A 16,471-nucleotide genomic window follows, 5' to 3' on the forward strand; every position below is an offset into this window, starting at 1 on the left:
ATACATTAAACAGTTCTACTAAGAAAAACAGAAACCCACAGACTGAAGTCTAATTCTTGTTGTATCTTGAAGATAAGGATAAATTATTTCTTCATTTATTTCTTTTGGTATGAAATTGCAAGGTAGCTCCTAACATTTCCTAGACCTTCACCGCCTGGACTTAGCAAAAAAGTGAAAATTTCAAAAATGCTGTACTTAACTCACATAAAAAATGTAATATAAACTTCGGAGAAGGGCGAATAGGTTGAAAAGATTTTCCATTCTCCTCATTGAAAAGACTACAGTAATGGTCATATCTGACATATAAAAGCTTATAACAGCTGTTATGAAATATTTTCACAAGACTATGAAGCTAGTACAACTAAGTACAATATTAATTTAGTTATCTTTTCTCTAATGCTGTGATCAACCTATAATGCCATCAGTGGGGACAGGGAATCTTGAAACCATTACATATAATTTTTAATGCATTAGAACGTTTTAGCAAAAAATACAATTACTGTAATAATTTTCATACATTTTGCCCTTTTCAAAGTAAAATAAAATGTCCATCTTGTATGGTGAATTGAATGAAACTCACTTGCTTTGCTTTTCACATGTTATTTCTGCATATGGCAAGATTTATAAGACTTGATGACAATTCCAGAAGGAAAATGGCTTGCACTTCATATTTGTACAGGACAGCAGGCAAACATCTTCAAACTCCATCAAATGAACTGAAGAATAATTCATCCTTTCTCATGAGCCCACTAGAAAGTGATAGCTCATAATCAAGATCACAAATTTTTTTTGCACAATTATTTTACATCATATACCATCTACAAAGTGGTCACCTGCAAGAGAAATTTCATTACAGCTTTCTATCAGTTGTGCTCTGCCATATAGGAGACCCAGGCTTCATTCTTAACATTGTAGTCTCTGGAGTAGTAATAGGCTGCATTGGCATGTGATTTGAACAGCAAAACAAGAGAGCACAGCACTCCTCTCACTTTATTGCAGAGCTCAGTTTATAATTTAAACTGTGATGTTCTCTAAGTCTGGTATTTAATTAATCTGCAAAAGTACTGGGTGTTTTATAGAAGTAGGAAGGAGTCAGAAATAATCTCTGTGCTTCCAAGAAGGATAGGAAAGATGCTGGGAAAATCATAACTAATATGGGTTCCATGTAACACAAATACTCACCCAACCAAACACACCAAAATGCTTTTTTTTTTATTATGAGCAAGCAGGAATATCTAATTTTTTTGATTAGCCAATAAAACCAGATTAACACTCAGTAAGAATGTATATATTGTTTAAAACAATCACTGATATTATTTTGTATTACTCCAAAGAGGAATAAAGATTGTCACTGACCCAGTGTCCCACCTGGCAAGAGCTATACCTTTTTTCTTTTAAGGCCTCCTATGCATAACCTTTAGGAGTTAGTAAAAACTACCTGTTTATAAAACCCTGGTGACCATAAGTGCTTTCACAAATACTGGTTAGAGAGTAGCAATAATTTTTTAACATAAACCCGTTGATTACAGATGGCCCAGATTTAGGTTTCCTGGAAAGAATTTTTTCAATTTTCAGATAAGCATTGGTCATGGACACAATGTTACTAGCCAGAAGGGCAAAGTACAAATAGCAATGTGTAATTGCAGTGTTTCTGTACAGACTCTATCACAATGCTTAAAAGAAATCACCAATTAAATGCTCTAATGCACTTTGAAGAAATAGGCAAAGCTAGGAATCACAACTGCAACATTTTACATTCAGGTCCATCTTTGTCCTCTATTAAAATTCCCTTTGAGTAGATATTATTTTTCATGTAGTACATCAAAGGATAATGTCTTGCCAAATGTTTCTTTGAGATTATTATAGAACTTTGGATTTCATTCTGTATTATGCTTATCAGACTCCTTGCAGGGTGTGATTCATCGTCACCTATCTCCACTGTGTCCTCTTTAAATCAGGCCTTCTTACTATAATAATCACTTGCAACCTTGAGAACTGTGCATCCAACAAGAGATATTTACCCCCTCAACCTAGCAGAAATTCCTTCTTAAATTTACAGAATAGAAGTATACTGCTCAGGAGGGTCTTCATCCCCCATGCTATTGCATACTAGAAAGCTCCAAAGAGATTTTGATAAGAACTAAGAAAATTATTTACCTGGCACAGGATCCTGAAAACTCACAGTATGGGTGGTTAAGGAAGAAAATAGGTGAAAAGACATTCAGAGATGATATATATGATTCTTTTTCCTAATCTAAATCATCTTAAAATGCTTCTATTCAGTTGCCAATGCATAAAGTAGTTTAATTTGGCAGAACTTTTACTTGGAAGAACACAGTGTCCTGAAGCTGGTTTCTTATGCAAGGCCTTCCTTTTAGTTTTCAGCTTGCAAGGTATACATCATTCCTATACCAATAAGCTAAATCCAGAGAATGTATATAAATACAAAGGAAAAGGGTGTACGTGTCCTATTGGTAAATGAGTCTGAGTTTAAATTAATGTAAACTGGTTACTCTACAGGGAGTCTAATTGTCATGCAAATTACAATAACCTATGCTCTCCTCTGATTTGGTTGACTTTGCTCTTTCCATTTTTTTAAACCATAATCCTCGGATTTATTCCTGTGAGTTACTCCGTTAACAGCATTTTGATTTCATTTTGCATATAGGGATACAGCTCTGATTATAGGTATTATAGATAGCTAAACATATTTCATATTTATGTCTAGGAGTCCCAGAACAACTGAACTGGAAACCACTAGCTTTGATATAAAGATGAATTTTCTTATTGACAGTTATAAATAACAAAAAACAGAACAAACTTTTCAGCTTTGTCTAATAAATTCAGTGATAACTGAAACTCCTTGCAGAACTTTTCCTGGCATTGTGAAATACATCTTGCAATATAATAGAGATAATTGAAAACACCATTAGAAGGAATGATCTTAATCTTGCGTTGAAAGTCAAACACCCTTTTTTGCCAGTATGCTGCTTACATAAACTAAAATGAAAACTATGCTATTCTTCAGTAATGATCCAAAATGGTTTAATTATTCTCTTTAAAATGATTTTGTTTTGGACCATCACAGCAGAATATCGTAAGAATTTTAACAAACTTTTGATGTTTAAAGCCACACTAAAAATGAGCTATATCCAAGTACAGAAAAAAACAATATTTTATTTATAATCTTAGTTTAGTGTTTGAACTACAAATTCTGGTTCTAGAAAAGATCATGGGTTTTATAGGTTTTCACAAGTAAATTAATTTCTTGGGGTTTGTTTTTGTTTTTTACTTTTTCTTCCATTTTTTCACAGAACGGTGCTTTCGGTAAACACAGAGCAATTCATTACAAGGAAAAAAAAGTTTTGCTTGTTTGTTTTCTCACTTGTAAAGTTGCTGTTATTATTCCACTCTCTATTAAATAATTTCAAAAAGGGCATGAGAAAACAAAAGAAAAAAAGAGAAAAATTGACAAAATAGACCGAATGTCACCACTAGAATTCACCATAAAAATTCCCAAAATGTAACAGAATTCTTATAAAATTTCCTAGACCAGTTCTTTTAGGGAATCAAGATCTCCTATGAAAAATATGGCAAATGGGAATCAGGGTAGGCTGGGGAGGAAAAAGGGAATGAGGAGGGTAAATAAGTGCAGCAAAAACAGGTTCTGAGGAATAAACATAATTTTGTCTGCTTTAGATCACAATAGAATTTTTAATAAATAAATTTCTTTTTCTTTGTAAAGACACTTTTTTGAAACAGTAGATTTAGCCCAGTCATTTGTGTCATTTGTTTTATAAATCTTTTGTTGTCCCCACCCCCACCCCATAATGTCATGAATGTTTTAGATTTGAGTCTCTTGTACATTGTCTTTTGAGTTCATTCGGATCAATAACGGTTCATGCACTGAACTGTGTATTGAATTTATTGTGTTAACTGTTGTTGTGTGGTTGAAAGGAGACTTATAAGAGTTATAGTGATTTAGGTGCTCATGCTCTATTGCTGGCATGGGCAAATGACTCTCTATGGGTGTGTCACCTGTAAGCTCATCATCCACATTAATGATCTCTACAGTCCGTGTTGGAGCATGATGGTTCTGCCGGTGATGCTGTTTCCTCATTTTGTAGAAAATTACCAGCATCACAGCAGCCATGAGAGTGATAGCCACAAAACAACCAATTATGATTTTAGTAGTCTTCATAACCTCATCTATTCCCGGGATCCCGTTGTTTGCGTCCGTCACAGGAATGGTGAACGTTTTTTCTGTTGATCTTGTGCTCTGTGGAGTGAGTGAGGTTGTCATGTTAGTGGTCTCCCAGTTGGTAACTGGTGTGGGCCCAACCTGCTCTGTGGTCTGTGCCTCATCCTGAGAAGGTTCCACAGTCTCTACTGTGACGGTAGAAAAGTACGTGTAACCAGGGTTATCCAGGGCAGTCACATTCAGTGTGGCAGAAGCTGTGGTATTCCCAACAGAGTTACTCACCATGCATGTATACAAACCCGTGTCTTGCACAGTTACCTTTGTAAAATTTAATGTGCCATCACTGAGCACAGCAATCCGAACTCTGTATGCCCCATGCGTCATAACAGATCCATTTGGAGTAATCCAAGATACAGAGGTCAGGGAGGTTGATGCCCGGCATTTCATCTCTGCAGCCATGCCTTCTGTGACATTGAGGTCTGCTGGTGGCTCCACTATGACTGGAGCATAACACGTGAAGTAATTCAGGTCCAGCTCACCAATGTACCTTCCTTTTAAACTGGGAGGTGTGTGGCAACGGGCACAGCATGCAGTATTGGAGGGTGCCTTGTCTTTAATCCACCAGCTGAGCCAAAGGATATCACAGTTGCAGTTCCAAGGATTGTGATGCAAGTGGATCCTTTCTAGGCGGAGTGGTGTGAACAGGTCATGAGGCAGTAGTGTTAGATTGTTGTGTGCCAGATTGATCTCTACAAGTGACTGAAGGTTATCAAAAGCATTCCTTTCTATCACTTGAATCTGGGACTGTATCATCCACAATTTCTGAAGATGCATTAACCCTTGGAAAGAACCTGGCCGGATGGCAGTCAGGTGATTCCCAGAAAGATCTAACTCATCCAGTTTTACAAGTGGAGTGAGGTTAGGAATCTCTCGAAGATTGCACATGGCAAGGTTCAAATACCTCAAGTTGGACAGACCTTCAAAGGCACCTTCTGAGATGTATGAAAGCCTTTTCAGTTCCCCCAAATCCAACCTCCGGAGAGAAGGGATTCTGTTAAAAGCATAAGAAGGGATGCTCTCAATGGGGTTGTTTCTCAGCCACAGTTCCTTCAGTTTTGACAGGTATACAAAAGCCCCATTTGGGATAGTGGTCAGACGATTGTCGAAGAGTTCCAAAGTGTTGAGATTGGCCAGACCATTGAAAGCCCCTATTTCAATTGTTCTGATGTGATTCCTGCTGAGCTGCAGGATTTCTAGGTGCCTCAGATGCTTGAAGCTATTAACTTTAATGATTTGGATCTGGTTCTCATGGAGATTGAGTAAACGGGTGTTGGTGGAGATGCCGTCTGGCACGTCTCTCAGATTTTTCCGTACACAAATCACTTTACTGAACTGGTTGCTGCAGGAGCAGACAGAAGGGCAAGTTTGAGCCCTCACTAGGCCAGCCACCACAAGAAGCTGAAGAGCCAACAGCACCACAAGCAGGGGGTCAAATAGGGCCCTGTTAAACCTAGGACCTATCATTATCTGCTGTGGATGTAAGGTCATCTTGTTCAACATTCATAATTTATTTGGTGTTGGTCCTTCTGGAGTTTGAATAGCCTGAAAGAAAGAAAGAAGGGAGAAGGAGAACATTAAATTAATCTCAAATATTTAAGTGTGCTCTCTAAACAAAGACTTCTCAAGTCCTTTCAGTCAACTCTGCCAATTTCATGAAACTCTGTAGCAAGAATAACTATAGAAATTATAATATTTTGTTTCCTGTACAGCTATGTATGTCAGCTGTAATTGGCAATGAGATAAGAAAAAGCCAGACACTAGCTTTTCCTGCTTATTCCAATGTATAATGCATGTAGCTGGATGGCAGATAACAAGTTCAACCACAGTGGATACCTAAAAGAAATGTTCTAACTCAGGGGGAGAGTTGAAAGAAGTGACAAGGGCCTCAAAAGGCAAAAATGAGTAAGATAGGAATCATCAGAATATTCAAGGTGCTAACCTTCTTGGCACGTTATAAGACAAGACAACAGATAATATGAAGAGCAAGTGGAGACTCCTGTTTTGTATGGGTGAAAATCTTTGTCTATACAACTGTGATTCCTGCATCAGAGTTTAACTAGAAGTAAAGCCTTTAATACTGAATGTAACAGGTCATGCAAATGTCAGGGCAAGATCTTGCCTATTTCAAATAATAATAAAAAAAAGAATACCAAAGAAACATGCTGAGCATCAATTCTTCCCTACCGTTAAACAGCATCATCCAATTTCATGATATTTCCTCCTCAATTCTTTTGTTTGGCACCAGAAGCAGAGAAACATTCATTAGTAAATGTGTGCTGAACACAGAAATAAGAATAGCCATTTAAATGCTGAAAAATATCTCTGTAGCTTCAGGTTGGCAGTTTCATTGACACCTCTAAAAAAATCCTACAGATCTTACAGTAAGGGGAAAAAAGACCTTTACACTACAAATGATCATTACCATTTTAAGAATTTCAGTACTGATTCGTTTGTGGTAGTTCTTAAAGCCCCCAGCACTCAGTTCATTTGCAATCTGCTGCTCAGTACAAGGTCCCTCTGTTGTAGAGATTAATGAAATTTCCTATAAATCAGCCAAAAGTGAAGTCTTATAAATTACAGCAAGCTTAAAGCATATTTATAACCTAGAGAACCCAGATGCATAATACATGTATTCAGTAAAACAAAATACTATAAGGCAACAGTTTTCCACTCCAGGCTCCAAATTATTTAATTTTGTGTAAAAAAAGCTATATTTCTTAAAAAAAAAAATACAGAAAAAAAATATAGTAACTTGTGTCTCACAGCAGTTCATTTAATGAAAGACTTTTTTTCTAATTATATATTCAATGTGTTTTTGAGAATTCATTTCTGCATTTTTTAAAAACTTGTTATAATGGTTCAGAGCTAGCAAGTGTTCTCATCTCACGTTTAATAATTTACTGCAGAGAAAGCCAATATAATGGTTAAAAACCTGTGAATGGGAATTGGAAAGTCTGGCCTGTATCTGTTTGTTTGATCTGCTCTGTAAGTGCTATTTATAAAACATCATTCTTGTTATGAAAGATTCATGAAACTAATGTGTTTTGCAACCTTGAGCAAGTCACTCAACTTCTCTCTCTGTGGCTTACACTTCTGTCTGACTCTGGAGAACCCTGTGGCTGTACTGTTAGATGTTACCGCTCCCACCTCTCCATTCCTTCCTTCTGCCAACAACTGTACTTCTGAACATCGGCTTCACGGGCTTAGGATAATGTACTAGACTAGATGAGGGGTGGCTGCTGTACACACCTTCCTTTTTACTGCAGGCTTACAAGGTCACTTATCTCTTCAGAGGTGCTGAACACAATATACAGCGAAACAGTCTCAAACTAATCACTAAAATTCAAGTTCCCTTACATCAAAAATCCAACTGTAGTAAAACTATCTGCAAAAAGGGGGTGAAAAGGACCTGGTTCCCATCTTTCTTACACTGTCATGAAGAAGAATCTGCCCATTGTGGTAAAAAGAATTATATTAATGAGTTTAATATCAATTTCAGACTCCTTAGTTAAGATCTGTGATCCATGAATTTTGCTGTTGAATAGTAATTAACCATCTTCTGTGATAGCTAATGCGATTGTATTAGCATTTTTGTTTGTCACTAGTTGTTTTTTTTATTCAGTAGATTTGTCTTTTCTTTCCTTTCTCATTTTTTAATTTCTTCTAAAACTTATCCCCTAAGGACTTGGCCTGAATAATGAATTCCATTAACAAGTAATAAAACAGATACAGAAACACACCAAACCAATTATCTTACCCTTGCACTGGTGCAATGTTATTGTCTTCACTGGAACCGAGATGAGAACTTAGCCCACTACGTCCAGCTTCAGAGCTACCAGTTATCCTTGTATGGCTGGCGTGGCACTGGGAGCACCTGTGGCTTGAGATACAGGAATCTTCTGTGTTCTATCTGAGCCTCACTCACTATTAAAGGACAGCTTTGCAAGATGCCATATGGTTTCTCTACCTTTCTTTTTGCTACTTTCCACTCTCATTCCCATATCCTAGATACCCTGAAGGACCAGGAAAACTACTGGATTTGTAGAACAAGAAAGTATAGAAAAAATAAGAAAAGTCATGAGAGAGCAAATGCCCTCCACATCCAGTCAGTGTATGCATAAACTCCCTTCAGTTGCTTCTTTGTCAGCCTCCATAAAGCTGATGATGCCAAACCATGCTGCAAGCACTCCAAGGCACTTCCCTCCTTTTCCGACTTCTTGCACCTGATGGTATCTCCCACCGTTCCCTTCACCTATATTCAGCAAATCTTCCCTTTCCATCACTACACATATGCTCCATGGGTAAAAAAAAATTTTACTTGAATAAAAAAAAAAAATTTACTTGAATACAGTACTTCATTATAACAAATAAATTATCCAGTTATGAGACTGATTAGCAAAACTTGTTCAACCCAAATCAAAATGTTTCCATGTCTCAGTTGCAAAAAGATTTTTAGAAGAAATGCTTTTGTTTTATCTTTTTAAAATAAATTCCCTATATTTCTTCCATTTTTGGTTATTGACTCAAACAATGAATCAGTCACATAGAACAGCTCTTTCCTTGTGCTGAAGGCCAAAATTGCCCATGGCTTTTATGTTTACCTTTTTCCCCAGTCCTGCGCTAGGGATTTCTCAATCAAACATATGCCTCAGAACTATGACCTGTCAAAGACCCTCAGGGAATTCTGCAATGCTCAGGTTTCTGCAAAATTCAAATCTGTGTATACTTCAAATACAAGCTTAGTCACTGACTACTTATTAGCTGCTCTGAGTCTATAATTTTGAAGACAGGATCACCAGTTTGTGAGATGTGGATGGAAAGTTCTTTCATATGTGTTGGTGTGTTCGATTTTTCTGTGTCTAAGCTGTATCTTGTTTAATATATAAGTACAGAAGATCTATATTGCCATTTCTCTGGAATGTTTTCTGGGAGGCAGTGAGGCAATCTTAGCTTTTGTAGCCACCATTTGATTTAACTTTGGATTTATTTACATTACTAAACTTTTTTCCCTCTTCTTTGGTAATACAGGAAGCAAAATGTGGTATTTAGTATAAGATGACACTAACTGGACTTGGTGCTGCTGAAGTACAGGGGAGCTGATGATTCAAAAAAGCCGCCATGACCTGCAGAAAATATGCTAGGCAATGCCTTGCAAGTCCTCACTTCCAACCGGTGAGCTTTGCGTAAGGCTAACATACTGCAGTGAGATTCCTAGTGGCAGTAGGAATGTATTAAAAAGGTCCTTTCTTTTATACTGGTGGTTTTCCACAGCTCAGAGCTTAAGTATTCAGGAAGTCTTGGTGCAGTCATTTCACATCAGGGTAATTTTAAATCATAAATACCCTGGAAATACCCTGGAAAAAAATTAGCCAGCACAAAAACACAGTGGAAAATTCATTTAAAGCCTTGAAGAACATTATGGAAATATTTTAATGGAGCTTTACGTAAAGACTCATCTGGAACTCTGTACTAGAGTAATTTGCTATTCAATATCTGTCTATTATGCTAGAGACACATGAAGGTTTAGCTTTATAAATCCACACATGGAACACAGACCATCAACCAGCTTCTGTAGTCTTTGTTGACAACTCTTTGTCTTCTAAACGATTTTTTTTCCTTCATTTTTCTAGTACCAAAATATGAACTCTATGGTCAATTCAATAACACTAGTGCCCTCTGCTGTATAGATTTAAAGTCTAGTTTAAAATGCTAAGAATTTCCTTACTGTACAGTCAGTTCCCCAGACACCGTACAATTATTAAATGTGTTTCCAAACATGACCTTAAGTCTGTCTGTGGCATTGCTCTAATTAACAAAGTGTATATAATCTGTCATTTTAATACAGTAATGTATATTCTCTTTATGGCCATGGAGACATACATATACATATATGGAGAGTTATTTGTTTTGTTTTCTATTTCCACAGAACTAAAAAAATCTTTTTTCAAATTGACATTTGATATGCATGTTCTCCTCTCTATAGCTTATCTGATACTTAGTCTCTCTATGTACTACACATTTTCCTTTGAGCGAAAAGCATTGCCCTCTTAAGATCCAATGCAGAAGATGAAGCAAGGAATGACAAAGCTAATCTACCCCTGCAGATATGCACAGTGCAGCTTTCCTTAGGGACAGCTCGAAGGATGCAGTAGTTATGCTATTGAAAGGTAACTTTGCCAAACGTGTATGCAGAGATGTCTTCCTTATGGGCATTGTAATGAAACCTGCAATTCTTTTTTCTATTTTTTTTGTAATTAGGTCTTAGGTCTGATGTGCTTTGATCTCTCTTTGTTATTTTAGCAGGAGAAAGTGACTATACTCACTCTGATCTCTGAAGGATTTTCCTGTAATGGTGGGCTTTGATTGCAAAAGAGAACTTCTACACCATTCCCAAAAATCTGCCTAATGAGGTATAGCAGGTGGCAAAGATATTTTCCCAAGCTCCAGTGACCCTTAGCTGGATCACTGGCAGTTTAGTTGCTGTTGGCAACTCATACTTAGCTTTCTATCTAGTCTGTGGGTCTATGAATAACTGTCTCAGCAGTGGAGCAGTGCAAAGGCCATGGCTTTATCCCAATATATGGTTTATGATAGAGTATTATCTAACACACTTCGGTTGGTGCTGTACATCCGCCATTAAAAAATGAGATGTGATGCTACATGTCACTGCATTGAAAATATAGACAGAATTGATCAGATATCAGGAGATTAAACTATCACAGTAAAATTAAATCATCACAAGTACATCACAGTTAAATCTCGACTAAAGCACAGTTAAATCATCACAACTCTCCCTCGGCCATGTGCCAGAAAATTTCAGGATGAGGAGCATTCAGATGACTTTTTACAACTTTTTTCAAGTTGATGAATATGTGGATGCATTCAGAAAATGCACCTTTGCTTCGCTTTATATAGCACAGTTACGTATGCTGTACATCACACCCTTTTAAAGAGGGTTTTGAGAGAAAAAACCTTTGCAAAGATATCTGCATTTTTTAGTAAACAAGCCACTCCACAGTTGCAAATTAAATGGCAGATTTCCAAACATATGAAGAGGAGCTAGGTATGTCAAGCAGCTAGTTATGCTGGGAAGTTTCTTCCGGTAATATCAGCACCAGAGAATTGAAAATAGTTTCTGTATGGAACAGAGCATGGAGTACAACAATAAAAATAGGTCTAAATCCCAGGATAACCTTATGCAGAAGTGACTCTTTTGACTCTCTTTTCAGGAACTCTGAATGCTTTCAGGGCCTGAGACTGATCCCCTTTTGGCAGCAATGCCAGCAGAGGAAGCCAAGCGAATTTTAGTGTAGATACCAAGAGACAAGCACACAATATGTTTTAGCTCCACAAAATACTGACAACACATGAGGGTAAATCCTCGTCCCAGAACAGAGACTGAACTGTGGGCAGGGAGCTCCACTGGGGTCAGAAATCCTCTACCAACATCTGCTCTGCAAATGCTCCTTCAGCCTCAGATGCGTGTCCCCATATGGCTGTGAAGGGTTGGGATGATGGAACCACATTGCTAGGGATTCACTCACCATACCTTCCCACTCCCCTCCCTGCCTTTTTTGTCCTGAAATTCCTTTCCACCCGGCTGAACCCCCGAGGACTAGAGCTTTCAGTTCAAGAGAAGTACAAACACTTTGCATGCTGTTCCCTGCCTATATACAGCACAATGACACCATTCTTTTTCTCCACTGAATGTCTTTGCCACCAACAAAGGAACACATGCTATGTTCTTAATAGAGCATTACAATAATCATCATGCAAAATCATTAAACTGGGTTACAGTAGATCTCATATCTTTCTCTTCCTAATCTTATTTTTCTCATGGATCAGCTCCTGTCTGAGGTGTTTGGGTTTTTTTAAACAGACTGTTGTAGAGTGAAAACCCATCACTACAACTACGTAGCTGTGTATCTTTTCCTCCATTCTTAAAAATCACTTTTCCCTTTTCACTGCTATAGGACTTTAAAAATCTCAACAACAGTTTAGGGAGCCATTGCAATAATGCCTAAAAACCTGGGAGGTTTCAAAGCCCAGCAGCTTTTATCTATTTGGTTTTTATTTTATTTTTAGTTAAATACAGTGGAGGCCAAAGAGGGCTAGATAGGCAGCCCTGCAATGCAAACTGATTACTCATGAGGCCAGATAAATCAAAACACTTACAATGCAAATTATTCTCCTCTTTGCATGTTTCACTGCTTCACTCCGGGACATAGTCAGGATTTTCTATGGCCCCTTGAAGCACATAAGTGCAGGAGGCAGAGTGGATATTGCTGTACCACAGATACTTCCTGGTTCTCTTCTGCAAGCCTTTTAAGACTCAGCTGAATCACTAAGACACTGACCTGAAAGACCTAAATGTGATTGGACACATTCAATCCTCCTGAATCACCATTGATTTCAGGGGAGTTCAATCAAGGATGAGTTTGACCCAGTCTGCCTTTTTCTTCTTTTCTTTCATTTTGTTATACAGAAAACAGCTTTATTTCACACCCCTCATTTTCCAGCATGATTTCACGTTTCCTCTCTCATGTCTTCCTATGGTTTAAAATTTTCTCCTTAACTTCAGGTAACAGAAATGAACATGAAATAGACATTTTAAAAATAAGAATTTTAGTGTGCCGTGGTCCAGGCAAAAATATTTGTATTTTAACTGGAAATTAAGAGATTTCACAGTGTTTTAAACTAAATCAGTCTGGTATGTCCCTTTATTTATAAATATTCTTTTACTCTCAAGTGTTGTTTGCACTTTGTATCCTCAGTACAACTCATAACATTTGATAATTTTGTAGGAAAATAATAGGAAACATCAGACAATATGTAATGTATATTTCTTTAGGACATACTTATTTTTATTGAGAGGAATTATTTGACTTCTTTATTGACCTTTCCCTGGATGTCACCCAAAGGGAAAAGAGGACAAAACAGTCCTAATCTCTCTGTTCAGACTGCTCACATTTGTATGAATAGGAGCAATCTATGAACTATTCATGATGAACTAACTTAAGTTCTTTCATAAAAGCCACCACAATACAGCTTGGTACTAGTCCACCCAGAAACATTCCAGAAATTTAATTGGAATTAACTTTTAAAGTGGGTTAATTATATTGCATTAAGTCTTTGTGTAGACACTCTTATTTAGAATTTAATTTAAGCTAAATTGAATCAAGGCCACTGTAATTTCAATTAGGAGTGTCCATAAAAGAATGTAATGTAGTTTAGCTAGTCCCTTTTCAAAGTTAATTTGGATTCATTTTCTTGAGACCCCATGTAGACATTAGCAACTTTTGTTCTATATTGTCTTGGGCTCGACTCAAACCAATTACATAAAGGTAAAAAGGTTTTCTACCTCATCACTGATCCCTTGGGTTATTCAAGTCTCATTTTGCTCTTCTCGCTTCACTAATTCAGTTGATAAAACATAGTTTCTCTGAACCTATTTTGTTTGTTTCATCTTCCATATTTTTTTGGACAGATATTTATGTAGAGGGAAACAGACAACTGTAGAGAAGAAATTTTGCAATAGCCCTGATAACAAAATTCTCTTAATTACAGCAGCATGTCACTACATCTCATGTGCCTACCACGATATAAGGGGAAGTCATACAAGCACCTTCAGGATTTCACTATCTTATGCCAGAAATACCTCAGTGAGCAACAATTAAACTGTAGTATATCTGTAACTATTGAAAGGATGCTTTCTTAATCCCTTTTTGCTTTATTATCAAAGCAAAATCACAGATCCACATTCAGAAGGCATCTGTGAACCACAACAAAATTAGTATACAAACAACCCTTAAAAAAATTATATGATGTTCTAAAGCACTGCTCCAAAACAATGCAATGTTCACTCCTGTCACACTGTGGTCATTATTTTGAAACACTAATATTTCTTTGTTTTTAGCAGACTAGTAGTGATTTAAGACAACATCTATTTAAAGGTATTACAGTGATACTTCATTTCAAACAAACTAGTTCTGGGCTTGTAGAATATTAACAATTTTTTTACATGGAAGCATGAAATTGTGTAAATTAACATTCTTTTCAGCAACATACTACAGGATTTCAAACTAGCAAGCAAAAATCTGCATGTGAAGTATATGAAATATTAAAATGTTGTGTCTTTTAAAAGATGCAAAGGCAAAAAACTGCAAGGCTGACGGAATCCAAGATGTTAGCCCCAATTCCTTCCAAAATTTTCTCCCTACTCACAAACTATAAAAACAGATGTAGGAAATGTCAGATCAGAACACCACATTGTTTAAGAATGCATATACAAACGTAGCCGGTACAATGAAGAGCAACAAAAAAAAATTGGCAATCAGAGTATATACTTGCCCTTAAGAAAGTTTCATGCTAATCTTAGAAAATTGGAGCCTAGTTTTTAAAGCCCAAAACATCCTTTCCTAAATTACAATATGTGCATTTGTCTACTGAATGTGCTAATGCTGAATATTCTTGTTACCCATACACATCATCCTTTGAGCCTTGCTCAAAGGTCCTCTTGACCTCAGTAGGTAATATAAACTAGAAGACGGAAATATTTTAGTTTGATGAACATATAATGCAGTTGTGGATCAGTAGTAGTTTCTATGCTTTGGCAACAGAGATGCTCTGGTAAAATCTGAAGTAATTTACAAAGATTTTAAGATTATTTTGAGATTAGCAATTCAGAGGATTGTCCATTTCAGTGGCATAAAAAATCAAGTTTGTGCCTTAACAAGTGCAGTTTTTCCAAATGCATTTTCTAATATGTAAAACAGAGGAGACTGAGGGATGAAAGGGAATTATATTAAAGCAGCCATGCAAAATCTGCACCAGTGCTTTTTGGGATATGAATTAAAATAGGTATCTGCCTAAATATTTCTATGCCATAATGCTGTGTCAAGAAAGGTGTCTTCCTTTTTTAAGATCTGAATTATTTGATGTTGAGTGGAAGAAGTGCTTGATAGGTATTTCATAACCTTGGTAACTATAGGCTGTACTGCTAGTATGCATTATTCTAAAATACCTTCTGGGAGAAACATATCCAGCTAATAACACATTAAAGTAGTAGAGTCCATTTTGCATCATTGCATTTGTAGTGGCTAACTGAGTCCAAATTACTCCCTCATTCTGTTAATAAACAAAGAAAGAGAAAAAAAGACATGAGATAAAAAGTTAAGGCGGCAAATAGCCTCGAGTCTGGCAAACGATGGTTAAACTTCTTGTCCTTGGTAACTATGGAAACCTCTTAAGGTAAGAGTGGAACACAGGCATTTTGTGGTCTGCAATTTACAAGCTGTTTATTTAATTATGAAGGAATTTGAAACTGTTAGGGGCAATGCAATTATCATACTGTGATAGTGTTTTGAGAGAAAAAATAGGTACAGAGAAATATAAGAAGTTAATTTTTTTGAAAACTACTTGTTTTAGGACTTCTATGAAACTGCAGCACATTGTTTTTTACTGAGATTTGTGATTTTTTTTTTTTTTCCCAAAAGGATGTGTGGAGCCAAAATTAGTAATATGACATTTTGCCATAATACGCCTCAGTAGATTCATAGTAATTATGTCCATTCTAAGCCTCATGAACAAAACCAAGGTCAGGATGTATTTCAATTAAACCCTAGGTGTTACCAAAGTGCAGCACAGCCAGAATAGCAAGCACATTATTACCAGATCTATCACTGCTGGGCAATGAATAGGTCACAGGTGTTCTTGCATACAGTATTCGTACACCTTTAAATATTACAAGTGGGAAAATGTTTCGATTCAATTTAGGAGGCAGCTAGTGAAATAAAATTAAGAGTGAAACTATGTGATGACTCAGGGGGACTATAACAACTACTTACAAGTATTTTCCTGGATCTGAACAACAAACTTTGACCTGATACTTCTGTTGTTGGGAGTTGCATGAATGTAGGGGCCCCAGGGCCCTTTGCATACAATGGGAGTTTTGGCAACAATCCATCCTTGACTGAATCGCCTTAACAAGACATCAAATATAAACACATCCTCACAAGGCCTCTGGAAAGGAGATAGGTAATATTATTCTAGTTTATGGCTCAAGAAACAGGTAATAATGGATTAAATCAGTTGTCAAAATTTAGCACGTGTCTACACGATACTTTGCAAACATGAGCTTCACACTCCATGCTGACTAGATGCAATGCTTGTTGCTCCAAACGATAGCCATGTAGCAACCGTTAGTTTGTT

The 16,471-nt window shown here is 36.8% G+C and overlaps 1 protein-coding gene across 3 annotated transcripts in view; it reads right to left on the reverse strand.

Annotated features, from left to right (window-relative positions):
- Positions 1-3,840: 3,840 nt before the first annotated feature.
- The window catches only part of LRRC4C (leucine rich repeat containing 4C), a 98,267-nt gene continuing 85,636 nt past the window's right edge, over positions 3,841-16,471 (reverse strand). For 2 of the 3 annotated variants that reach the window (XM_050897845.1, XM_050897843.1), the window contains exon 2: positions 3,841-5,803. In XM_050897845.1, the coding sequence (XP_050753802.1) occupies positions 3,845-5,761 (1,917 nt within the window). In that variant the 5' untranslated portion in view covers positions 5,762-5,803 and the 3' untranslated portion in view covers positions 3,841-3,844. Of the gene's footprint in view, positions 5,804-12,436; positions 12,495-16,471 lie in introns of those variants that run through there. The other variant, XM_050897844.1, reaches the window with a different exon arrangement.

The sequence above is a fragment of the Gymnogyps californianus genome, chromosome 5 (genome assembly GCF_018139145.2).
Source record: "Gymnogyps californianus isolate 813 chromosome 5, ASM1813914v2, whole genome shotgun sequence".
NCBI lineage: Eukaryota > Metazoa > Chordata > Aves > Accipitriformes > Cathartidae > Gymnogyps > Gymnogyps californianus.